Below are 27,921 nucleotides of genomic sequence, written 5' to 3'. Positions count from 1 at the left end.
GTAACACAGACTTAAGAAAGGTGCCGTACAGATGAAAGACTTACTATTCCAGTGCCATCATTATAGAACAACTGGATCAACCAACGCCAGTAACAGCTACCACTTGACTCACTAGACTTTCTAGGCTGATTTGTCTAGCAGCCCTAACAAAAATACCAATTTTTCTCCATTTCATCAAAGCAGTAAGGAATTGCATTAAGTGGAAACACCTTTTATCGCCACTACCATTCCTCTTAATCTAGCACTTTGAAGGGATTAGCTTTCTTCAAACATTTTAAAGCCTCAATAATTTTGCCATTCCTGTTAACTATTGCTTCTTTTGCTTTTTACTTACTGTGGAATTAGCAGAGGGAAAGGATCTCCATCTGCCTTTAAAACTGTATTGCTGCCGACAAGCTGTGTGTTGTAGAATGTGTTTAGTATTTGGCTTTGTTGAGTGACAATTTGCAACCACTGTGGAGGAAAAAAGTGTCAAATTGCACCACTTCAATTCAACAGTGAACCTCTCCAAAAATAAGATAACTAAAATCAAGTGCAAGTTCAGCTGAGGTCCTGGCAGAGAGGAAGGAGTTCTCAGTTCTGTTTCACTACGAATTTATTCACTTAGCGTTTCAAATTTGTACTTGGGCTCCTCTGAACACCCTTTTCAAGAAAAACAATCTCTAGAAGCAATAGATACTTAAGTTCATTTTGTCCTGTATTTAAAGCAGGTCCTACTGCTACTGGCAGACCAGAAATAGACACAGCTAGGAAAGTCTATATGGTCTGAGTCCAAAAGATACACAGCTACACATTTGTCTCCTTCCATTTCAACAGCAGGAGAACCAGACAAGGCAATATGAAATGTAAGATCAAATGAGCAGTAGAACAGGCATGATGAGTAAGCACTTAAACCTTTTGCCAGCTTTAAAACCACTGCCTACATTTCCCCCACCCCTCGGACTCTCCTCCCCTTACCTGAACTTGCTCACAAATTGGTGGTATAATGCAGGAACTCGTCGATAGTAGGCTGACAATGGTGGTTTCAAAGTCAACTCTGTTGCTATTCTCAAAGTCTGTAATTTCTTCACTGAAAATCCGTAAAGAAAACTCTGGAATCAACTAAGCACGATGTTTTAAGAACAAGATGTGCCAATTATACTTTAAAAGCTTAAATAACTTACAGAAGCTGCTCAATGCAAGTATTTATTCATACCCAATATGTAATTAACTAGTTACAAAGCAAGATCTTTCATGCTACTAAGTGTTGCTACTTACACTCAGGAGTGTATCGAATGCTACTGATTTGAGGCCTAGATGAAAATTTTTCAGATCTCTCTGTAATCAGATGCAATATAACTAGGGGCAATACAAGTTTCAGTTCCCAGTTAATCCTCAAATAAATATTTAACATAAATAATTCAGTCTCAAATGTATGTTCAAGGATGAAGTACTGACACCATCAAGGAATCACTTTACCTTGCAATTCAATAAAAAGGGTACCACTTTATGACATCGGAAAGCAAACTTCTGCGCAAGCCTAACACCACCATATATACTGTTTAAGAAAAAATGTAAGGTCAATTAGAACTAGACTGAACTGATTTTATTTCCTTCCAAAAAGAATAGACACTAATTTAACTGTATACAGAATTTAATTTAACTATAACTATACAAGTTTCAGTATACTGTCCTGTTCAAGAACTTATATAAAAAAAATACTGCCAAAATTCTAATGCATACTTTACAATTAAATGCCCCATCTTTCTTTCTACCCCTAATAACCTCAGACTAGAGCTGCAGTGTTCAGATTAACTTATGTACGTACAGATGGAAATTCCCTTGCTCTTCAGTGTAGTTTCATTATTGCCCATGTTTTTTCCACTACCACCAAAACTGGACTCAAAAGTAAGTTTTATAGTATTAGCAATGAAAAATTTGATGAACCTTGTAAGAACAGAATTCAGAAAAAGATTAACAACAGTTTTTACTATATTAAAATGTCACATCCCTCTAAAAAATACTACTTATGCATTTCTGTGCATATTCTTATATTTATTAATCTGTCACATTTTAGTCTAGTATCTGCAAATTTCTTACTTTGAACACTTGAACAAATGAGTAGTAACCACTTTTAGTTAGACCATCAAAACTCCATCAAGTTCTCTGAGAACTCTGAGTTCCTGTCTTGAAGTAAAAGGTGTCCAATGAGGTTCCAAGAATTTTCATCATTATACTCAAACAAGTTAGCCAAAAGAAAAAGACAATTTTCTTTTTTTCTGGTACAACTACTGAAATCCTACCGTTCCCCCACTTTCCATTGTTATTGCATATAAACCTCCAAGATCCCTTACCTTGACTAAACAAAGGTGCCCGTTTAGTTATTTACTGTACTGTTTTACCTAGTTGCTGTCCAGGCAAACTGAAAACTCCCCACTACACTGCCAAGTCTCCAAATCCACCGTTCCAGTTAATGGAAGTCTAAGTCACTCAAAAACAGACTTACAGTCACCAATTCTGTCTAGGTATACCACCTGACGTGGTATTACATATTTTCATCACAAATCATTGTAACTGAATGCAAAGTAAAGGAAACTTGAGTTTATTTAGCTTCCAATTTCTGGGTGGTCAAGAGGAACTAGGACTGCTCTGGACAACAAAAGAAAATAGACTGTGCTTACAGATCATTTTCTGCCATATTCTTTCTTTAGGACCACTGTTTTATTGTTGCCCTTTCTATTACATGGGATGTACATATTATCAGGTGTTAATAAAAGGTCAGTGCCTGTACAATACATTCTACAACTGAGCACCACTTTCCGTAACTGAACAGGCAAAGAAATTACACTGAACATCAGCATCTGGCAGTATTTATCCAAAAAAAGTGACTAAAATGGGTTTAAATTGATTAACACTATTAAATCACATCTAATATTTGATACTACATGATTTCATTACAGCTATACGATACAATTATACAAAATGTGTTAACATCAAAGAATACAACCAAAATTAAGATAGCAAACAAAACCTATATAACTTTTTTTCTTTACAGGAAAATACTTTTGAAGTATGCATGTAACTGCCCATTCTTTTAAAGAAAATCTACCGCAAGCAAAGTTATCAACCTCCAGAAAAATCACACATAGCATTACTACGCATATCCCCAAAAAGTGTACAATATGCACACTTGGAAAATACAAAATTAAAAAAATTGTAAGCAACAGGTGAGCTTCATATTTATAAGAATGTGAAAAGAAGTCCAATTTTAGCACTGTTGTATAAAGAATTGTCTTTTTTGATGCAAGTTCATGAACTGACCCCCTTCAGTTGGGGCCACACTTTACAAAACACCGTGTTCTTGAAACGGGATTACAGAGCAAGGTAGAGCATCTTAGCAACGTCACCTTAAAGTTTTTTTTGTGGTTTTTTTTTTCTTTTTATTTACTACTTATCAAAACACGTCCTTTAGGTTTGTAGGGTTCTTTTTTTAAAATTCTTTCCTAGAAACAATATACAAAGGGGAGGCATATTTATTTCCAATTCATACTCCTGTAAGATGCTTAGAGTTCAAGAACTTTCTCCTCCAACTTTCACTGGTTGTTTTTGGCCTTAGCGTGTGTTAAGATGTGAGATTTCAGGTTAGTTGATTGCGCAAACTTCTTATTGCAGCCGTCAAATGGGCAAACGTAGGGCCTGTCGCCAGTATGAATTCGCACATGTGTGCGTAAATTGAAGTCCAGTGAAAAACGCTTTCCACATCCTTCAAACGTACACTGTTGAAAGGAAAAGACATACTCCATTAGCTAACAAAAGTAGTATTCATTTCAATCATTGATTAGAATAGTATTCCTTAAATCCCTAGACTGTACATACATGAAGCCAGATGCTGAAGATTATTATAGGTGAAGCTGTGAACATCACTTTTAAACTGTATTTTAAAAATAAAATGAATATTTCAGGTTGGTTTACCACAGTAGAATATCTGTCTTCAAAGAGGGAAATAACTTCCAGCTTGCAAGCAAATGCTTTCACTAAAAACACCTTCTCTGCATATGAAACAGTATTCTGCTATGCTGTACTAGAAAACAGAAACAGTGTTTCACATCAGAATTTCCCTCTTTTGGTGATAACTTGCAAAGATTTGCTCATTTTACCAGCTTTACTTTTAAGGTGGACTCAGAATACAAAAGCCAGAATGTTTAGTGGCAAACACTTATTTAAAACACAGCAGCTGCAGCATACACATCTAAGTGAATGCCTGAATATTGTAAATCAGGTTTCTGAAATAATTAATTTTAAAAAAAATCAACAAAAAATACGTATCTTAAATGTATACTGGAGAATGCAGATATGCTCAAGACTATGAATACCTATAAAGATTTATAAGGAGTATAATATGAAGTAGGCAGAGGACCTCTGGTGGCAGAAGCTCACGTGACTTGATATGAAAGAGATTCAGTGACTACCATCATTTTGCTGAAAACTGATTAATACTGCTACTGAAAATTAGTATCAAGAGTCAACTGAGCAAACAGCCCTGAGTCTCAGCTGTCCACAAGTACTAAGTTGAAAAGATGAGGAGGAGAAAGAGACATTTTCCTCATTCAGTAGTAACTGCAGACTTCATTTTTAAAGTGGGTAACTTCACATTGTATTTTGGAAGGTATCTCCCATGTACATAAAATTTGCTAATTTCTAACAAAAGCCCATGGAAATAGTTAAATGATAGCCTAAGGGGACTTCCAATTTTTAAGGTGATCATTCAGTGCCTCATCTGATTTTAGAAAAAAACATAATATTCTCAAAGTCACATAGAAGCTAGGTTACAGTTACAGTCTACACATGTTTACCAAATAAATTGTGGTACTTCTGTCTGGAGGTTAACAATACCTGAAAGGGTTTCTCTCCGGTATGAACTAGCTGATGTCGCTTTAGTTTTGAGCTCTCCACAAAGGCCTTGCCACATTCTGCACATACGTGTACTCGAGGGCCATGAGTGTGCAGATGCTTCCTCATGGCAGAGTTGTCCCTGAACATCTTTGTGCAGCCCTTAAAAAGAACAGTGAAACTCAATTAGTAGATAAGCTAGTTCTGATGAAGACAGTTTTATCTGCTACAGTACAAGCATTTAAAATGTTTTTATATCCTGAATACTTTTCTTAAAAGTTGGCCCTGAAAAGGAGACCCCTTACATTTATTTTTAAAAAGCAATACCAAGAAAACTGATCATTTGAAAAGCTGGGAAAAAAACCCCAAACCCTCTCCTCGTTTAGTATTATGAACCATGTGCAGTCAAATGAATTATAGGACAGTCTCATGAAGAAGATGCAGCTCTGATAGAAGCAAATTAATAAACCAAACAAAAGCACTTACAGTTTCAGGGGAAAAAAACCCCAAAAGACAGAATGGTAGTTCATGGATACCTATGGTATATTCTGAGCACTACAGTAATATAATATATGATATAGTCTCTAACATACCACAGATTACTCTCTAGTACCAATTTGTATGTGCACCACTCCATCTCCCAACATTGTCCTCTTCCTTCTCATTCCTGAGAAGAAATGGAGCAAGAGGCTTTCCAGCACGTTACAGCTTACAGAAACTACTCTGTCCAAACTGGCAGTTAGCAAATTGATCACTACCACGTTGAGACATAAAGAGACTGCCACTGCTTCTACAGTTACATACAAAGTGATACTGGGCACCTGAATAAGGTAGGAGAATCTCTGAGTTAGTGCCAACTCAACCTAAAAGCAAAAGATACATTAACTCAGGTACAGCATCGGAAGTCTTAATCTGGGGTCCATACTGCATCGGCACAGGAATACTACTTTTGATTCCAGAGTAAACTTAAGCAAGCAGCGACCTGTGGCTGTCTTTACCCAATCTTTCTATAGCTTTTTTCACCTTGTAGTGACAGTCAATAGACATCTATCAAATGTTTTATGAATGTCTTCCTCAAGGTTCAAAATCCCTCATAAAATCCTATTAACAACTGTAAATTCTATCTGTACTCCAAGTGATGCTGTTTCAACTTAGGTAAAACTAGTCTACCAACATCATTGTGTTATGAGGCATAAAATTCGACAACAGAACCTAAAGGAACAATCAATTGCTAATCTTAAATTCTCCCGGCCTCCTCTTTGGAAATTATTTTTTTTCAAAACTAAATAACCACATTTAAATATGCCTTATTTCTTAAAAAAAGGGGGAAATGCCCCTTTCAAGAAGAGTTCTCTCTTCAAGCACTGGAATTTCTTTGGCTGATGTAAGAAGTGTTGTGCCACCATTCATTGCACATAACAGAACCAGGTGGGGCAAAGCAGCATCAAAATAAACATACCATCAACTTTTTCTGCATTTCTTTCAAAGCCCCTGCTTGCCTCTGAGAGGAGCAGTTACTTATTCTACAATATTTTTATTTTTTAAACTGAAGTCATAAATGCACAAAGCCTAGAAACACTAGAAGAGAGAAAATGGAAGGACAGAATATTCTTTTTTTCCCCCGTTTAGATGAAGTTGAGGCCATGAAAAATTAAATTAAAGAAATGAAGGCAGCATTCCTCAGTATTGTAAGGAGTAACTGTTCCTGTATCTCCCCATACTATACCATAATAAAAACATAACACTTGTAGAATGTGAAGAATTGGAAATCAATATAAGCACAGAGGAATCTTTCTGACTATGGCTGTCAGAAAGAAGCCTTCTATTCATGCTCTCTAATGTGTACTGTTAGCTATCTGCCCTGACTATTTGCTTAGGCTCACACTTTTCTAGACCAGAAGTCAGCAAGATTGTATTTGTCTTTTCACTATGGACTAAGTTAGCTAACAGAAGCTGCAGTAAAGCTGGATGCTACCAATCTCGGTGACTGGCAACATTTAGTCAAGACAGAGGCTTCCCTGCCTCTGATCCCAGTGGATCAGAATCGTATCTCTAAGATGCCTCTCTCTCTCTTTCAAGATGCTGTACCTTCCAGCTCTGCAGAATTTAATTCAAAGTCTCCCAATAATGCTGACCTTGGCATGTGCACCATAAATTGCTGATTCCTGATCTAGACTCCAAATCTGTCATAGTTTCCAAGCAGAGGATATATAGATCTTAGGAACGTACTTTGAACAGCTTTCAGAACATTCTTTCAAGTATGTAATCTTGGGTGGCAGGAAATCACAACAGTAAAACCAGCATGTTAGGGACTGTGCATCATGGTTACCAGAAGATTAGGGATGCACTAACCTTAAGACAAGGAATGGGAATAATATATTATTCAAGTGAAAGGTTTTTAAGGAAGCCTCTAAAGAATGATAACTAAAATACAGTTAACTGAGTGTAGTCTATTAACAGTAAGATATTTTAGTTATTCATTCTCCAGAGAAAACATCAATACAAAATTCTGGCCTACAAATTGCTACCTATTCAGAAGCTGAGCACTTCACTTACTTTGTGAGGACAAGCTATCGTTCGTGGAGCATCATCTTCTTTAATTTTTCTTGGTTTCATTCTTAAAGATAAAAAAAATAACGCATTAGTAGAAAAAAACATTAGTAGACAGCTCTTCTCCCATAATTGCCTACATAACGCACACATTTATTTTATAGTATTACGTGCATCAGTAGTACTCAGTTTTCAAAACCTTCATAATAATATTAACAGTATAATTTGGCATTTGGAAAGTTCAGCTTTTCCAGAAGGACCTCTCAAATACAAAATAAGACATTTAATACTACTTTCCTAGTCCTTTGAATATGTGGAAATAGAGGGTTTTTTTCTGACCTATACTGATTTTAGTTAGGAGGTTTTGTCTGAAAACTCTGTTTTTGCTGGGCCAGTACCCATGTGCCCTATTTATCTTCACTTCCTCTGCATCCCTGCAGCAGGACATGAAGGACTGAGTAGCCTCAATCATTCTTCAGTATTTTCACCACACAAGACTTCAGAAGAAAACTCTACAGAGCAGGGAAGGCAGGCAAGTTGTGGAATCTACGTAGACAATGTAGACATCCACAGAAACTGCAATTATTCTTACTTTAAGCTACTGTACACATGGATTCCACTCTTGGCAGCTGACAAGCAATCATCTATTTACTCTTGGTCGCCGATAGGGATCTTCACCACTACTTTATGGGCACCATTTTTCCACTGACTACATAAGGAGCCCAGAAAACTATTGCTTGCATATGTCAGGTGTTTCAAATACAATAAGACTCCCTGTAGACAACAATGTTAGAACAGTCCTGCTGTAACAACCACCTGTCTGAATGTCAGAGAACTGTCAGCTGTGTGGACACTATTCCGGGGGAAGTGCAGTGCCCTTTCACCTATCTTTATTTCTCAAACCTGTAGTGCTGTCTTCAGAAAGTCAAAGAGAAATGGCTTATCTCCACCTTATGGTGGAGGTAGGTATGTGTAAATAAATGCACCTCATGCAGCTGGGGATTCACTTAGATAAGTAATGAGATTTTGTGCATTCCAAAACCTTGCTGTAGAAGGGGAGCCAGTCTGTTTATGTGAGTTCCTGCATGATTTTTCCTGGTAAGACAATATAAGATAGTTCTGTATGATGAATTAGCTACATATCATATCCTTAAGTTAAACAGAAGGTTTTCTGGTGTTCTCTCTAGTCTCAATTAAACAGAGATGAGTGGCTTGAATTTAACAAAAGAATTAAAATTATCAGAAACACTATTCTTAATGTTAAGAAGGAGAGGAGTCTTTTGCTATCCAAGACAGTTTTAATCCCTATGAGTTCAGTTCCTGGAAACAGATATGGAAGAACAGGGTTGGTGGAAGAGATTTCCAAGTAGTGCATACATGTATTTTTTTTTAACATGCTTTTTTAATAATTGCTCTGAGACTGGCTAAACAGCAACTTCTAAACATACAAAACAATTCCCAAGAACTGTAGGGAAAATAAGCTAAAATCTCTCCAGTTTGACCATGTAAGCATTTGTTTCTTTCCAGGCAGGGTCCAGTCTTCTTTGATACTATAACATTTCTATGCATAAGGCTTAAATCTGCTGTTTCACCTGCCTCCTTCATGTGGACAGATGAGAGGACAGGAATGGAAGGCCTCGTGAGGCTGAATTAAGGCAAGAGCAGTGAAAAACCTCCCTGAGAATTCCTGAAGACTGGATCCAGAAAAATCTTACAACTTCCAATGTGATGGAGAAGTCTCCTATGGCTCTGTGGGCTATCATTTGTCCCTCAGAAACAATCTGACTCCTCTCAGTAGTGCAGATGTAGCACAGTTCAAATGATCATGTATGGACTAAAGCACTTGAAAGTTAGCCACTTCACAGACACAACATTAAAACCCAAGGATTTAGAGGCTGCATTTGTTCTTTTCTTTAAGTGGACATTTAGGAAACTCCTGCTAGCTCAGCATCTCCAAACTACACTGAATATGCATAGTGCTAACTGAAGAACACCACAGTCTCCTGCAGGGTTAAAAATACAGATGAGACAAAAATATGGAAGCTGGAGAGTATGGTATGCAACAATCCTCTCGTTTACAGATACTAACAGCTCCTAGAAGACAGCTGGGAGGTATTTGTATTGATGAAGTTCCTCTTGCACCATTGCCAGCAGCATACCTAAAAATTTCATCAGTTTAAGGGCAGAGACATCCTGAACGCAGCAAACTATCTGTTCCTGTAGACCAGCCTCTTTATTATCTTAATCTTCCTGGTAAGTTTTATTTTTCCAAGATTACAGACCAGCTTAGATTACCTTATTGATTAAATTTAATTTATATGCCTCTGAGTAAAGTATTAAATACCTAAATCCAAACAAGTGATTGGGATTAACTGACTGACTACACTCTCCAGTGAGGTTCTAGACTGACAGTGCTACAGGTACCAAGGCTATAGGAAAACACACACACACACACACACAAAAGCTTTGTTACAGTAACAGAAAGCCAAAAGGGACACACAGAAGAACGTTTTGACAACACAGGACATGAGAGAACACAGTGCCATGGTTTAATGCCGTTAGATAACAAACACACCTAGGGGACAAAGCTGGTGCCAAAAGCACCTCCTTTACTTCTAACTCTATCAACTTGTTGACTTGTTGGCTGAGTCATTCCCTCAGCCCCAAAAAAACCAAAGCAAAAAACTCCCAGGCTCAAAATCTGTGACCATGACATCATCAGGACAAGTAAAAACACCATTGTTCTGAAGTCCTAACTGACCACCTGTAAAGGGAGAGACTAGACAAAAAAGGAATCACTAACAGGAGATGTGGTAAACATCTTTAGTGGGAAGTGCTTGCATTCTTTACACTTGGCATAAGATCCCACTGATCATCGTGCTAAATCCTATTCGTAACTTGTGTCTTGCCTCTGGTATTAAGTCAATCTTTGAGAAAGAAATGCTGCAACAATATCATCTATAACAGCCTGTTGAAGTCAAGTGAGAGGGAAAATACCCTGGCCAGTGTAGTCAGGAAGCTTCTAGATCAGCGTAGTCAGGAAGCTTGAGGAACAAATCGCAGCAGAACTGGATGGTCAGACATGGGACAGACTGGAGCTTCAACATATACCTTACATTTTCCAGTTCAGTATCTGAGCAGGCACCTAATGTTCTGAGCGTCCATTCTGGAATAAGCTGACTTTTTAATTTTCAAGCTTTGTTTCTAAAGTGAGGAGTATCAGCCCAGCAGTATACTTGAACGTAAAAACATTTAGTCTCTACTGACTACAAAATTACAACAAAGTTTACCTGATAAAGGGGAAGATTTTAAATCTTTTCATTTCTCCTGGAAGTATGGGAAGTGGGAAACTTAAGCTTAAAACGCAGAACAAGACTGTGCATAAGCACAGGGCTCCATAGGCAACCGAGCTATTCAACAAAATAGAAGCAGACACTTCAACAGGAAGAGATGGCAAACAGTGTCCAGGTTATATCTCAGTGCCACAGGCAGCAAAAAGCTGCTGGGCCCTTCATGCACTTGGATTAAAGGCATGAGGGCACGAACACCACGGGCACAGCTACAACAGATAATTTTGTCAAAAATGTCATCTTGCTCAGAAGGCTGTAGAATCCATATGGGAAATCACTCAAAGAAGAATTTAAAGACTTACATAGTCAAATGTATTAGAAAAAATATTTTGGTCTTACTTTAAAATTAACTTTCTGCAAAAGGAGATCAGACTAGAACCTGGGCTGTTGATCTTAATTACACTGTTGCAGGTAGCTCTTGCTGGTGGTTAAGACTTTTGGCTCCCACCCAGTAGAGCATCTCTACCAGCTCCGTCCAAGTTTTCTTAGTCTGAAACATTAATCAAAAACAGAACTCTAACACATACCACTATTTAAAACAACTATACACACACACATTAATACCTGGGTGAAACTTCTGAAATGGCTGCCTTTGCAGAAAGTCAATTTACATGGCAAGACCAGAATTTTCATTTCTGCAGTGAGTTTATATGGGCCATGCCAAGTAGTAGCAACTGCAGACTAGCTAACTGCGAAAAACTAGCAAACGTACCTTTGGAACAAGGCACTGGGACACTGAGATTAGGCTAAATCTATTAACCTGTATTGGGTGGGTGGAGGGAGGGAATGGGGGACAGCAGAAGGAGCAGGAAGGCGTGCAACCAAATAGCTTCACAGAACGAGCTCCATAAAAGCACACTCTCTTATCCATGCATAAAGAAGACTGAGTGAAATCACAGGTAAACCACTCAGTTCCTCAAAATAAAGCAAGTAGCTCTGTCACTGTGCAATATCATAAAGTAACAACTACCTCCAACCACCCAGCTGAACTGAAAGAACTGTATCTTGACAGAACCAACCCCCACCCCACAATCTGCACAACCTATTGTCTTGGAGATAGATCCAATTTTAGAAGTTAGCCATATAAACAGAGTTAAGGCTAGGAATAAAGGAAATCTGTAAGTCAAAAACAATTAACAGTATAGAATTTCCTCCTTGTTCCGATAGCTCCCTTTTTTGCTGCTGTTAAACTTCCATGTTCTCACATGCTTTCTTCTCCCTCTATACATAAATCTAACCTAAACAGTATTACTCTCTCTCAGGCAACTCCTTTGACACATCCTAGAGATCTCTGATGACCAGCAGTGATATTCACTTGTGCTGATGACCACATCCCTAAGAATAGTTAGAAGAGAAGGAAATTATTCTCTACCAGTAGTGTCGCTGCCACTTCTGATCTGCTCCCTCACTCTGCCATTCCCCTTGTACTGTCCTGCTGAGGCAGAAATAACATGAGTGTCATGGCCCTATGCTGCTGCAAGAATTGATTTGTGCTGAGGAACTGCTGAAACTGGCTAGACTGGCTTTTGGATAAATAGACAAAAGGGAAGTGGTTGCAAGGCATCCTAGGAATCTATCTACAACCAAAGAGCCCACAGCCAGTGTCTTAACATGCTTTGGTCACAGTTAAGTAGGAAAACGTCATAAAAATAAAAAGTTATTCACTCCAAGGTCCTGGCAAAAATAATAACTGTGTTTGTTCCAGTTATGAAGAATATCATATGTATAAACAGAAAGAGTGACCTTTGAAGTGTGGTACAGAGCAAGAGATTCCCCCTCCCCCAGAAGAACACTTTGGGTAAAGCAATTGTTATTTTACTGCCCTTTAAGCTTCTCTGTAACAAGAACAAACCAGTACAAAAGCATATACCTTATAAAGAGGCCCAAGTCATAAATCTAGGTGACCAGAATGCTTTGTCACTTTTAAGAAGGGTGTCCGATTTCAAACTCTAATGCAGTTTCCTCTCCTTTGTTTTCTATCCATTTTGGAAAGTGGATAGAAAAGAAGGGCAGTCCTTACAATGGCTCTCCTTCAGAAAAGGTACTAAGAAGAGCAGATGATAAAGCCATGGAGAGTAAAGTTTTTACCACTAGGACCCATTACTGTGCCAACTTCCCAGCTATCGCATCTTCCCCTCTTATTTCTTAGTTTTACTGATGTCTGTATTCTGCTGTCTTTAGCCAGTCATGTATCTGCCTGGCGCGTAAGAGGGAGGGAGAGGGGAATCAGGGATATCCTTTTTAGTGGCTTTGTTTGAGGGGATTTGCTGTATGCACCAACTAGAAATATGTCTGCCACTTCCCCACGCTTTTCCTACCAAGCAGTTATGATTTCTTCACAGCTAACTAGAGAATTACTTGTAATCAATGTAGACTTGGATGAAACGTTTTATTTCACTTGAAGGGACTTCAGGTGTCCCAGTCAAAGGTATCAAATGGAAACATGGTAATTTATTAGGTTAAATTTCTTTCTGAAAAAATCATTCACAACTAATGTTTCATATTCTGATATGATTGCCTAAGAGAAATCAACAATTTTTTCTTTTTTATTGCATTTTTGAAGTGTACTAGAGAAAATACATGATTCCTACAACAGAATGAAATAATTTGTAAAAGGTGCTAAAGTGCTCAACCAGGTATAATCTACGGTAATTTATGGTCATTCCTCTATGCATTACTGAACACGTCTTGATGTTCTGACACAGCTTGTTTATTCAGTGTTTTCAATAGTTTTAGAATGTATAAAAGCCTTTCCAGGAAAAACCATAAGAGTTCCAGTTAAAGGATCCGGATTCCTGCTACATGACTCAATGACAAATGCACTAAAAAAAGCAGTGAAGACAATTTATCACAAGAAACAATATAACTACTCGCTCTGCTAGTGCCACCTAGCCGCTGCGCAGCAGTGGTGTCCATTGCAAATGCTGAATTACTACAGCTGTAAATTTTTTTTTTTTTTTTTAAGGGCTGCAGAGCCAGAGGACTTCAAGCATCAAGTCCACCCCTGCCTTACCTCACACTAACCAGACCATGATCAGAACTCCAGAACCTTGCCTGAAACCTGTTACCACTAGAATTCAAGCTTTGCCTGTTTAAACTTAACCTCATAACTTTGTTCCTAAGAATCAATGCAAATGTCTCAGTCAATTTATCCTTAATCAAAATAAGCTGCATGATTATAAACAGTGAATCTAGCCTAGTTTTGATCTACAAATGTATAGTGAGATTCTTCCAACTACCTTAATGAAAACAGGAAAGCAACCCAAAGTGCTCTCAACTGCACAAAATACACTTAGTATACAATTTTACTAGCCAGTTTATGCTTCCTTGTATGTGGACTGTGGACAATTCTTTTTTCAAGTCATCAAAATACAAATTTGTTACTCAACACCTTACTCAGTGCATGTGAAGCTACTTAAGTTTAAAAGAACAGTTGCAACTTCAGCTGCTGCTCAGTTTTCAGAAAACAGCTACTGAGAATTTCAAAATTCTGAACTGTAGAGTAATGAGCAATGCTTGAAACTTTCAGAGAACTTTACACTAAATAAACACATTATTTTAGCATGAATTCTAAATACCTAACTGTATTCCTAGGACTTCCAAACCCAATTCCAGTATATGTAAACCCAGTTTTTTCTTCCAGTTTGCTATGCAAGGTTTCTAGTGATAGTGCACACAGCAATCTAGATAACAAGACAATTGATCAGTATAAAAACAGGTTTAAAGATATCAGTGCTTGAATTCATGTTATTAGCTAAATGGAGTCGCTTCAACATGCTACACTGCAAGAAGACCAAGACCTTAAGAAGCAATATTCAAATTCTAATACACCCATATTCTTCAGCCTCAGCTATACACAATCATTTAAGATCTAACATACTACTAACACAGGTTTTTGGGGGTTTTGTTTTGGTTTGGGGGGGGGGGGTTGTTGGGGTTTTTTTTTTTTGGTGGTGTGTTTTTTTTTTTTTTTAAGCAAGAGTAAAAGTTTCACAGTCTTCAGTTCTGACCAAGCAATCAAAAAACCTTTCTTAAAACAGAAAATGCTTGAAGTTTTCACGTATCTAGAATTAAGCTACCAGAATAATTCTTCACAGGTTTTGGGCAACTTGAGGATATTGCTAAAGGTGATGTCCCCCCAGGTTGCTTACTCTACTACCATCTATTTGTCTTATGACTGAAGTGGATTACATTTTATGTGCTGTACAGAAATACATTAACAGAAAAGAGACTGTACACATAGAACTCAATCCTTCCATCATCTGCTACAAATTCTACCTCTAGAACTTCCTAGAACATTCCACCATGAATAAAAAAAGTGGTAATTTTAAATTACTGCCAGCTGCCACTATTTTCTCAACAGAACACTAACTAAAACCCAAAGATGCAGTACATTTTACAATATTAAGAAATATGCAGACAGATCTGATAGAAGCAATCTGGTCATTTCAACAAGCCCAAATCCAGGCAACCATTTCAAGTGTTCAAACCAATCTAGAGAAAAATATTCAGTATTTCCATGGAGAATACCCTGTGAGAAACTATTTAAACTTCCTAACGAAAGACAGCTATTCAGTACTTAAACGTTTAATAGAACCAAAGGTTTCAGCATGTTTTAAAATAACTGAGAATACCATTCTAAGCACATGATGAGCAGAAACGTGTAAGTAACATTTTAGAATTAGAATGCTATGTACACTCAGAACATCACTTAAACATTTGCTTTCACAAAAAATTGTATTAACCTTTCAGCAGGTCTCAGAGGAAAACACAAGCATTTTGATCAACAATAGTAAAACAAGCAACAACAGTATCAATAGCTAGAATCACCCACCACTTTAGATAAAACCCCATTTTCAGTTGTTTGTGATGTGTTTTTATACATTTCCAGATCAGACAGCCTGAAGCAGGGAGCAAGCCCAGCAAAAATACCTTACTAGGAGCCTTCAAATCCATAGTTCATGGCTTTACTGAAAATAATTGTGGGATGAGGCTGTGCTGGCAATCCTCTGGTACAAACACACTGAAGAATAACAGAACAAGCTTGTAAAAAGCAGCACGATCAAAGAGGTGAAACAAGAGTAGATGCATACACTGAACACCAAGATCCACCTAACCAAGAAGGCAGACCAGAACTTGTCTCAACAGTCCCTGCCATCTAGCAACTAGCTGAAAAACCCAGTGATTTAAAAAAAAAAAGTATACTTCTCCCTCTACTAGCTGACCCAGGAAGTAAAAGTAACAACATCTGATCATCCACCTGCTTTAAGCGTTAGAATCGTGCACCAGAGCTCTGAAGAATATCCAGCTGGTAAAGAAATGAAAATGAGCGTAGCTTCATTGATACGTTTTGCTTTCAACACAGGCAAAACTGATTACAGCAGCTGCAGGAAACTAACAGTTGTGCTCAAATATCTGGAGACACCAGCATTAACGCTGCCCATGCACTGAGTGGATGAGTATGCCTTTGGTAATTACAAGCACATGCACACAAAGAAGGGGACCAAGGAAACGCTGCAAAGACAACCCTAATGCCACAGCTTCCAGGTGCCGAAGCAGGCTTCTCTGGTGACCTCACGGTTGCCCTCTGGTGGCCACCGGCCGCCCTGAGCACTCGGTACCAGGGCCGGGGCTCTGCGGAGGGGGGGGGGGGGGGAAGACACATGACACTTTCAGCACTTCCACAGCAGAACAAGAGCTTCACCTCTATTTGAAAGTAAAAGTCACCTTGTAACTCAGGTCAACGTATTGATATGTAAACGAGTGACAATTCTGATTCACTAGAGGAAAATCCAAGCAGTATAGTTACCAATTGTGAAACTGCCATTATCAGTGGCACTTGAAAGTGCAAGACACAGGACTCCATTAAAAAGAAGTGTAAGACCTAGAGCTTAAGAAGTAAGAAGCAGGTGAAAGAGAACAGTAAGTGGCTTTACAAACTAAATATTGTAGTCTAGCTTTTTTGTACTGAACAACCTGAATACAGCATTTCACTTATCAGATCCTTTGGTGCTGAAGAATCCAAGGCTACTCACATGAAAGACACGTTCTGTCATGTCAAAGATGCAGTCTATCAATGTATTTAGGTCCTGCCTTACCCAACAAGAACTACAGACCAGAAGTCATTGAAGAAGTCACTGCTGAATATAAAACCCAGTTATTTTAACATGGTATCAGCTACTCTGTTCTGAATTAAATCCCTTGTTTCAGAAGATGATTAAATGGAACAATAAGCCATACTAAATCTACCATTTATTTTGCCTAAAAGTTTCATAATTAAACCAGTGAAAAGAAAACCATTTTAGTTTAAAGATCCTTTCTTCCTACTTACCTAGCAAATTCAGCCAGTTGTTTGGGGTCTGAGAGGTCAATGCCAGGTATTCCACCAGGAGGAAGTTTCTTCCCTGTCATGTACTCTGAGTAATCTGGAGGAGAATTCTCTCCAATGATCTGCTCTTCCACCACTGTTTCATGGTCAATATCTTTTTTATCATCTGAAATACACAAAATACTGAATTCAATACATACTAAAGATCAAAACAGCATATAAGTTATTAGGCTGCACCTCAATACAAATTCACTGTTGCTGCACACTTAAAAGAATACACTGCACTTCCAGATTTCCACGCTAACTGTAAAGAGCAAAAAGACATCCATACAGTTACAGCATGAAGAACACAAAGAACACAGGGGGTGAGAAAAAAAAAGCAGAAGTCACATATCTACTTAAACACAAACAAATAAGGAAATAAGTAGAACAATCCTATGAATGTTGGCTGCATTTGAAAGATAGTGCACTTTTCCTGAAACAATGCCTAAATATTTAATTCCCTTAATCTCTTCAAGACTAACCTCCACCATACCCACCTTGGATCTCAACAGCATTCAGTAACCAAGCAAGCCTATCAGGAGTGGCAGATGCTTACCCTAAGACGTTAGGACTACTGATCTTTACTTCAGAGTCTTCAGACTTCCTTGACCTCCAACAGAAGTGTCACAGAGGGACAAGAAATCTAAAAATAACTGCTAATGGGCTTCAGCACCTGCCCATAAAATTAAAGTTTTTCAACACTTGCAGACAGGTCTGAAAGAAAGCAAAAAACTAAACAGCATGTCTCCCTCCCAAGGGGGCTTCTTCCTTCCGTGGCAGAGGCCAGCCTAAGCTCTTTCCCACTCTACTACCTAAAGGGATCATTCAGAGCCTTGACCTGCATGCCAGTTAAGATACCGCTATTTTATCTGCTCTAGAGCTCCTCCTATGGATTTGTTCTCAAGGACTGCAGTGAAATCAGGTGAAGGACCTGCTGTGGCTGTCTACTCACATTCAGACCTTACAATATGCCAAGACACAATGTTTTCTCTCTCCTCTTGCTATTTTATAACAGGAACCAGAGAGACACAAAAAGACGACAGAAAATTGAAACACCCACCTATGTTCCTCAGTGCAGTGCTCACACCAGCACCAATCCTGTTTACCACCCTCAAATACACCTAGGACAACAGATGTACATATGGTTGTAACTACTCAGCTAAGTGTTAATAAACTTGCCACTACATTACTTCTCTTACCCTGTGTATGGGGAGCAGATTTGGCAAATCACTTTATACACAAAGGGCTTGTAAAGTCAAAGTATTTACAAAAATAACAGGAAGTTTTATTTTACAGGTAGTATTTAAGGAATGGAAATAGAAGGTGGTAGGACAGAAATAGTATTTCCCCAATTTAAAAAAAAGAAGGAAAACATAATGCAGGAAACAAATGAGGCAATGTTTTTTTTGTTGGTTTTTTTTTTTTTTCCTAAACAGAAACACAGGCAATAACATTACTCATTACTCAGTAACTTAGGTTAGGAAAGAGAGGACAAAAGACACATGCAAATAAAAGAAATATACTAAGGACGAATTTCTATTCAATTTGTAATGCCTGCTTTTAATGTTTGCCACTGAGCTATTTCTAGAAATGTTACTGCTAGTTTGGGGTTTAATCTGATCTACCAGATCAAATAGCAGTTCATGTATATGTTCCATGGTGAAAGAGGAAAATAGACTCCAACACCACAAAGACAGGAGTGTTAATAAGAAAATACTATCTGCAGCATTAAACTGGGAATAAACTACAAAATTGACTATTTGGACAATTTTTTTCTTCTACTCTAGTTTTCCATTCACCACACTACCTTTCAGTCTTTACCAGTGCTTTAAAGAAAGCAAGTGAATTTACCTTAAGCAAGGATTATACATTAAGTTTTACGGCACCTGCAGGAGTTACAAACTCAAGTCAATAAACCCCCAATTTGGCAACAATTTGTTCTTCCAAACAGAAGCTTGAGAAAAGATATTTAGCATTGCCTACACAGACAGAAAAGACATTATGAAGCTCAGAAGAGCACAGAATTTCTGGAAAGCTAAAAGCGATGCCTTCTCCATACTGTAGACTAGAATGAGATCAGCTGCCTTCAACATACCCATTTCAACAGCTACCCAGCACTTCCAGTTTGACTGTTTGATGACATTCATAACAGAAACAAGTTTTCATTTCCTGCCTCAGAGCAGATGCATGAGTCAACAGGGAAATTTTGTATACATTCTTTAAGATCTTCTTTCCTTCCCTAGCGTAAAGGCTTGCTATTCCACAATGCTTTCTTGCCATTTGATGGCCAAACTGAAAGTCAGCCTTCAGTGCCTTTACTTCCTAAAAGCCCGCGAACAGAAATCAATTCCACAGCTATTCAATTCCACAGGCTATTGGAGTAAAACATGAAAAACTATGAACATAGTGCTTTGATACAGTAGAAAAATAAGAGAAAGTATCCCTTAATATATTGACAGTTATGTGAAAATAAAAAACAATCAAATTTTCCTGTACCAAAAAAATGTATGTCTACAGCAGCATATACCTGCAGTTTTAAAAACTAATTTAAACCAAAACAGACTAAAACAACAACATACAAAACATTTACCTTAAAGTGTTATGTCAGGCTAACGTCCTTCAAGATAGAAGACCTGGTTCACACCAAAAGTAAAATACTTTTTCAAAAGTAGCAGCAGACTTCAGTAGCTCTTTAGTATCCAGACCACCCTAGTTACAAACCACCCTATGACATTATCAACTCATTGGGAAAACAAAACAAAAACAACGCACAAAAACCCACACACACTTCTTTGGAAGAAGTTTAGAAGAACTTTACCAATGTCCTCTATGCATAAATTTATGACAAGTTTATTTGTGATCCCCTACCAACCTGGACTAGGCAGCTCAAAGTTTGGAGGCTAAAGTCCAAGCAAACTTTCACTCAGGCTGACAAGTTAACCGATATTCTCATTGCAAACAGGGCAAGTTGACTGCTTGATGTTTTCTGCCTTTAAGCAAGTCCTGGTGCCCACTACATCCAAACTACTTCCCCCCCCTTTTCCTCTCATGAAGCATCAGAGAATCAAACATAATGCATCCAAAGCAAAGCAAAACACAGAGCCACAACCCTAAAGTTCTAATGACACCTCTGGAGAAGTACAGTGCAAATAAGGCATAGTAACCCCATGCAGTTTATGCCCATGCCAAGCTAATCTGGATGCCACCCATACAAGCTAAATATGGACAAAGCCACGGAGCCAGTCAGGAAAAGGAAATGAACTACTATATACCATCTGATCTGCTTTGTTCTGTCCCTTAAAGCCACTTGAGAGTACAGCAGACTCAAATACAAGGCATTCTGCTTACGTGTGTATTTAGCACCATTCTTATAGATCTAATGCAGCTTTCTGTAAGGAAGTTGGAACATGATTTTAGTCCCATCTTCTGAAAGATACTGAAGATCTGAATGCATGTCAATTAGTTAGTCATTTTATCTTCACAAAAACATGCACTACCAGTCACTGCAATAGCTATGCCCAGCATATCTCATAAAGCTGTAAAATACGAATTTGTTAGAGACACCACAGATACTCCCCAACATCCTTCTACACCCAATTACATTAAGATAGATACCTAGTCTAAATTGGGTTGTTCTAGGTACCTGTTTAGGACATACCCAAACAAACCTTCATGTTCAGTGTCCTTCCATCTGCACTCCTCTCATGCCCTATATACGTGCAATACACAACTTGAACTGGTTTCACTTCTGCACTTCAAAGCAAGTCAGTCAAACTTTTTTACTAAAATTAGTGAAAGTTCAGCATTTTAGCCTGCCATATCTTTTGACTACTACTTAAAATATATTTCTACTAGTGAAATAGCCAGAAGTTTTAAGAGTACCAAGCCCAAGTACCAACTGAAGTAGAAAGAAGCCAGATTACTGGTTTATAAACTAGTAACCGCAGATTCCATGTAACAGATCAATGACAAAACATGGTAGAATCTGTTTCCCAAGACTTGATTGATTACCTTTTGATCTTATTACCATGCTTTCTGCATCTCTTGCAGCCCTTCTGTTGCACAGAAAATACATCCACCTCAGAACCCTGTTACTTCATGCATTTCTAGAATAGTAGCTAGCTCCAGCTGACATCTCTGGAACTCCCCAGCTTTATAAGATGACCCCCTTAACTCCCAACCCAACAGCCCTGTCAGTATTTCTGCCTCAGTTTTTCTTGATTTTAGCCATCATATTCTACTTCTAGATCCCTAATTCTCTGAGCCATCCTCCTCCTCTATTACAGAGCAGGGAGAACACATTGTTACTCAACGGGTTCTCCCCTGTGGAAAATAAGGAATGCAAAAGGGAACTCAGAAGGTACACTTGGTAGCAAGGTAATAAGACCTAATCCTATAGCTTCCTCCCCAAGGTACCAAGCTAAAAGCTTGCTTACCAACTAAATGGATGAACAACATTTAAGCTTAAATTTTCTTTTTATCATCACACAGTTAAACACATTTGTTTTTAGGAACAGCTGAAATGCAATTACATGATAAAGGATGTATTCAGCAACTGTGCAGTACCAAGGCACTGTGGTAACAGCTTGGTTATTGCTACCACATTGCAATCTCCTTAGGCAAATTAGTTCATTGGTCATGTTTGGAAGCAAAGAACCATAATTAGCTTGTTAAATAATACAGTTATTTAGCAGACACTTCTGAATGTTAAATTCCATTTTGCACAGTATGTCATTTTTTAACCTAACTGGCTGCTAGGTTACTTTCCCTCTGATGTGCCTTGCATGCAGACGGAGAACAGGTTCTTCTTTCCCCGTGTCACCCATCTCTTATTTCACACCACTGAGACATGAACTGACAAAAACACTGCATATATCAATAGTCATCATCTGACTTCAAAATCTGTGAGACACTGTGCCGAAGCACTATGACCTTCTGAATCATCAGCATATAAATGACATGGACCTCTCAGGGAAGGATCCAATAGCAAGTTAGAAGATTCTAGTTTGAAGGCAGGCTAAGAGGCAACTTGAGACATTTTAAGTGAAATACATTCATGTATTTCACTTCCAAAACTGAAAAGATATTTAAAACAGCTGCAGGAAAATATCTACTTATCCTCTAATGTTCACTGGCAAAAATGTCAGGGCAGACCCAATGCTTATGGATACCAAAAGCCTATACTGTTGTCTTAATCAGAGTCAGAAACAGATTATCATCTTAGTATTTTAAAGGAACCAGACAACGACTTTCTGCCTCCATCATGAAAAATTTTCATATAAGAAGCTGACCTATCTGTCACCGCAAAGAATTTTGGCCAACCTTGACACAGGCCCACAACCGAACTAAACTACTAGTCTATCATTTAGACTATTGAAGACAACTGGTCAGACAGCAGGTGATTATTTTTCTCACCCCTGCAACCTGGTAAAGTAAAATGAAAATGCTTCTATTTTTTTTAAGACATTGAAAGTTTTTTTAAGAAGTTTTGAAGAACCTTCTAGAAACCCAACAGGAACCCCCCCCCCCGCCCCGAGTTTCCAAATATGGGTCCACAGCACAGGCTTCCTGGGTTATCAAGAATCATTTCCAAACCATACACAGCTTCTGCATCTTTGTCTTTCCCATCTAGGAATGAGCAGTTTAACATCTGTGGGCAATGTTTAGTTTGGTTGTCCTATTTCAGCACTAAGCTTGAAGACTATCTATGCTAGCAATAATAGTTTAAGCCAACATCTATTTCAGGTTTGAAAGCTTGACAGAGTCAAGAGTCATTACCCAGAAGCAGATGTACTTACACCAATACCTTTTTCCCCTTCAAAATTAAGCCCCAGCTGCTTGAAATTTCAGCATTTGGTGGAGCCAGGATTTCAGCACCACCTTCCCAAATGCTCCTGCATCTAAGAATCAGTTCTGCAAGTGCAATCTGACCAAGTGATTTCTAATGACCCTTCCCCTCCTCCATCACTATTGTGTACCCAACCTGGAGACAGTCACTAAAGAGGATGAGTTGAATCTAGCAAAAGCACAAGTAAATTCCACCTCACAAACCCAAACTTTCCTAGTACAAATCTGGGTGACTCACTTGGAGAGCACCATTAACTACATACAATTTTCTAAATCCATGACAGGATACCCCAATGAAAATAATGAGGATAGATATTAGACAATATAGAGAACACACTACAGGAACATGAGTAAAATATCCACCATATACACCTCTTCAACCCTTTCAGAAAATAGAACGCCTTTGTTCAGCTCCTATTTTCACATGTGAAGAAAGACAAATAATTCCATTCTGAAGATCTGGAAAGCTAATCTGAACTAGAACAAAGCACTCCTGTTTCAAACTAAACACTTTAAAGTAATCATGGGTCACAAATTTGATATCACCATAGATACCAAGGTGATAAGAGAAGTTATGGTAAGTCTAAACCGTTGCCAACAACAGTACTGCCACTTCTAAGTAACCACGTAACAAGACAAGGATTGAGTAGCCCCCTTTAATTGCATTGCTATATATTTCACAGATTATTTCTACACATTTCAAGAGGTGCTACCAGGCATGTTACACTCATTTATGAACAAAGAGTTATGATTGACTAAATTTGGTACCACCTGTGTACAAGCTAATATAGCAGCACTAGAAAACAGTAACAAGTAACTAATTCACATTGTCTTCCCACACTGTGGTGAGCAAAGTGCCCTTGTTCCCAATTCAAATACCCATGAACAGCAATATAGGGCTCATTGTTTTATCTTGATGCATGGGCTCATTTACTATTCGTCTTTTGATAAACTTTTTGCTAAGCATTTAAACCAAATGGTCAATTACATCAGTGTGCAAGCAAGTCTTTAATTATGTCAAAATATAGAGAAAAAACTACTATCTTTGTTCAAAATAAAGTATGCCTGATTCTGCAGGGAAACTTTAGTACAACTACCCTTTTGCAAGCCAGTAGTTTGTTCTGGGTTGGGTTGGTTTTTTTCCCCCCCAGTTTTGCTTCTTTTGGATTTTTCTGGCAACTGTTCCCCCTCTAAGATTCCAGAAAACAGACAATGAAGCCTCAGCATTTGACCACTTCAGACCACTTCTATAACATTCAATAAGCTGTGTAAGAGGCATAAAAGCCTATCCAATAGGCTCAGTAAAACTTACAACACTCCTAACTGAGCAGGTTATTACCACAGGCTGTTTGAAGCCTGGGGGGGGGTGTGTGTATATGTGTGCAGGCAGGGAGGGGAGGTCAAACTTTAATACTTTTCTTTCCCCTATATATTTTGTGATTTTGCTTTTGGGGGGCTTTTTTGGTATTAGAACTCAAGTCAGAACAGGTATTCTGCGTCATGGATATAATTGAGTTGAATGTAGCAATGCAATTCAATCTCCAGTAAATTACAAGTGGCTATCATTCCCACTGAGCTTGCATGGTCATGCTCATAAAGAATAAAACCACTGAAATCAATAGGGCTACCCTGATGTAAAAGCTGTGTACGTGGGAAGAGAATCAAGTCTATTGATTATACACATGCTTCACTTCAGTCAAGTAATAATCAGCATGCAGAAGCCCTAAGAAAGCATCCTATCAGGCACTCCGAATTTCAGAGTGCAAATGCATGCTCAAAATTGTCAGTTGATCTCAGTGAGGTCCTGTATTCTGCCAGCTCATGAGTCATACATCCACTTGCATTCAGCTATCTTCGGTAGCTTTCACAAACCAGAAGACTACATTAGTTTCTATAATCTTTTTTTTTCTAGGATGGTCAATTCTAAGAAAAAAAAGCCAGCAAGTGGATTTAATTCAGGTTTCATACAATGATACACAAGAGCATATAGAACCCCATTCTACTAAACCGTATTTGGGAAACTCTTGAATTAAAGTTCTTGGTTCATCAAGAAGCAGGGAACTTTGATCAGACTCATGGGGCTGTCAGACTATATGCCAGAAGTGTCATACACTCTATCAAACTTGCTAAGTAATCACCTATATTTCAAAAGGGAGTGAAAATCAGAATCACCATTCTTTCCATCTTTTCAGACAAGAATTTGGTCATTCAATACACTTTTCCTTCAACACTCCCCTTTCTAACAACTACTAGTCATTCATGAACATCACAGAGAGCAAACATTTTAGACTACATCAGAAGCTTAAAGAGGATCTTTATCTTACTAGACTCTTTAAAAATTCAAAAGAGCACAAAAAATATGATATGCAAGAGGGATAACCAGCCTACTACTCAGAGACCACACACCAATTTAAATATTACATGAATCGATACTATTTGACCACTCATTTTCACACTTGCATAACTTCAGCACAGAACTTTGACTACAGAGCCTAGCTTCCAGCAATACATTTTTTGTAAAAAAAAAAAAATTAAACAAAAAACCCTATGTGCCACAAGTAACACTTTTCTGCTGACTAAAAAGACTCCTTCCACCCCACCGCCCCCTGTATTTTAAAGGAAAGGATCAGAAAATCGTGGCAGATAAAATAAGTGGGAAGGGCAGGCGCATGTCAGGTTTATTCCCAGTCCTGCAGATACTAAATACCTTCACAAGATCTTATTCCCTTTAAGAGACACTCCCACAAAAAAATCCAACTCCTCAAAAACCATACACCATCTCACACAAGGCGGACTCCCTGCGCCTAGTTAAAAAGCCTATTTAAAGCTTTAGACCTAGCCGAGGAAAAGCTGAACGGTCTCCGAGCGTCAGATAGGAATTGCTCCTTCCCTCCCCGCAGCTCCCCGGGACGGAGGTCTGCCTCTCGGCTGTCAGCCCCTGGCCCCCGACCAGGGGATTTCTGAAGGGCCGGTTGGTTGCGGCCGCCCCCTCCGAAGCCGGCGAGAGGCGCGGGCAGCCCCCGCGGCGGCGAAGAGGTGCTTCCCCCTCGCCGGCACCGCTGGCTTCGGGCGGGAAGGCCCCACCCACACCCCGCCTGGCTACCGCAGCGGCCCAGCGGGCCGGTGCCGGGCGGCCCCCGGGCCCACCCCCACCGGGCGAGCTGTAAAACGGTATTTCGGGGAGATCGCCGTCCCCGGGCCGGGGAGAGCCGGCGGGGCGGGCGGCGCCGGGGCGGGCGGTTCTCCCCCCCACATAACGGTCACGGCCCGGAGCACACGCCTCATCCGGGGCCGCCGCCCGCGTTCGGCATTAAAATGCGGCCCAATGGGGCCGCGGGTGCGCGGCGGCGGCAGCGCGGGGCGGGAGGGAGAGGAGCGGCAGGCGGGGAGCCGGCAAGGCAGCGGCGGCCGGGGAGGGGAGGCGGGCCGGCGGCGGGCCGGGGAACGGGGGGAGAAGGAGGACAGAGGGCGCCGGGAGGCGCGGGGGGCGGCGGCCGGGGGAGGGGAGGGCGAGGGGCAGGCGTGGAGCGAGCGGCGGGGCGCCGCGGAGAGCGGCGGCGGCAGCGGCGGGGCGGGGACGGGGGGAGAAGCGAGGAGGCTGGGTTCGCCCCGCACCCTGTGCCCGCCCGCACACCCCGCCTCCCCCTGCTGCAGAAACTACGCCATTGCGGCCTAGTCCTGGAGCCAGCGGCGCGCTGCCTCCCTCCCTCTCGCACCCCCCTCAGCCGCCGCCATCTTGGCGGCCGCCGCCATCTTTCCTTCCCCCCGCCGGAGCCGGGCAGGAGCAGCGGCGGCAGCAGCGCAGACCCCGCCATCTTTTCGGGGAGCCGCCATACTTGCCCTGGCGATGAACATGGCGGCGCCCATCACACACATCAAAACATGGCCTCCCTTCAAAACAAAACTGTCCGAGCCGAGCCGGGCAGCCGCCGGCGGGGCCTGGGGCCCGGGGAGGGAGGGGTCCGGCGCGCACTTACCCGAGGCCCACATGGTGACCGAGAACTCCCCCTCCAGGGTCTTGATCTGCACCTGCTTCTGCTCCCATTTCCTGCCGCCGCCGCCCTCGGCCCCGCCGCCGCCTCCCCCGCTCAGGTAACTCTTCTTGCTGCTCTTCTTGCCGCTGCCGCCCTTCTTAACGCGGCCTCCTCCGCCGGCCGAGGAGGAGCCGCCGCCTCCGCTCTTGCTGCCGGCGGCGGCCACGGTGACCAGGGTCTGCTCGATGTACTCGTCCTCCCCGGTGGGGGCCGGCACCGGGATGAGGATCTGGTCCTCGAAGCCGTCGTCGGCCCGCAGTCCGTCCGAGTCGTCTCCCCCTACCACCTCCTCGCGGGTCTGCACCAGGATCACCTCCTGGTGGTGGTGGTGCAGATGGAGCTGTCCCCCGCCGCCGCCGGCCGCGCCGCCGCCCGCCCCGCTAGGGTCCCCGTCCGAGACCAGCGGCTGCAGCGCGATCATGGGCTGGTGGTGGTGGTAGTGATGGGGCGGGTGGTGCGGGCCGCACTCCTCGCAGCACTCGTCCTCGTCCTCCTCTTCCTCGTCCTCCTCGCCGCCCACCACGGTGGTCTCGATGGTCTCCACCGGGATGGTCTCCACCTCGATCTCGTGCAGCTCCACGATCTCGGCCGGCATCTCCGAGCCGTCCGTGGCGATGTACAGGGTGTCTCCCGAGGCCATGGCGGGGCGAGGGGGGGAGAGAGCTCCGCGGGCGGCGAGGGGGCTCCCGTCCGCTCCCCTCGGCGGATGGTGGGGCTCGGGCTCCTCTCGCTTCCCCTCCTTCTCCTCCTCCTCCCCCTTCCACACAAACACCAGCTCCTCGCAGCCAGCGAGAGGGAGGCAGCCAGCCAGCCGCCAAATCCCGGCTACGCTCCCTCGCGAGACTTCCGCTGCTGCCGCCGAGACGGACCCCAGCCCCGGGAGGCCGCTGCCGCCGGGAAC

At 40.9% G+C, this 27,921-nt stretch overlaps 1 protein-coding gene across 1 annotated transcript; it reads right to left on the bottom strand.

The window, feature by feature from the left end:
- Positions 1-1,570: 1,570 nt before the first annotated feature.
- YY1 (YY1 transcription factor) lies at positions 1,571-27,921 on the bottom strand. Its single transcript, XM_072863664.1, has 5 exons — positions 26,964-27,921; positions 17,101-17,263; positions 7,426-7,486; positions 4,873-5,031; positions 1,571-3,755 (listed from the first exon to the last, which is right to left on the bottom strand). Exons 1-5 carry the CDS (start codon positions 27,658-27,660, stop codon positions 3,573-3,575), a joined length of 1,263 nt encoding a protein of 420 aa, XP_072719765.1. The 5' UTR covers positions 27,661-27,921; the 3' UTR covers positions 1,571-3,572.

The sequence above is a fragment of the Ciconia boyciana genome, chromosome 6, assembly GCF_034638445.1.
Source record: "Ciconia boyciana chromosome 6, ASM3463844v1, whole genome shotgun sequence".
In the NCBI taxonomy this organism is placed as follows: Eukaryota; Metazoa; Chordata; class Aves; order Ciconiiformes; family Ciconiidae; genus Ciconia; species Ciconia boyciana.
Note: the sequence above shows the minus strand (reverse complement) of the source record. Positions and strands in the feature narration are given on the sequence as shown.

Coding starts and splice junctions, on each gene's coding strand:
- YY1 (XM_072863664.1), bottom strand. CDS start 27,660: ATGGCCTCGGGAGACACCCTGTACATCGCCACGGACGGCTCGGAGATG. Junction 17,264..26,963: donor GGTCACCATGTGGGCCTCGG/GTAAGTGCGCGC, acceptor TGTGTATTTCAG/ATGATAAAAAAGATATTGAC. Junction 7,487..17,100: donor CAACTGGCTGAATTTGCTAG/GTAAGTAGGAAG, acceptor TTTATCTTTAAG/AATGAAACCAAGAAAAATTA.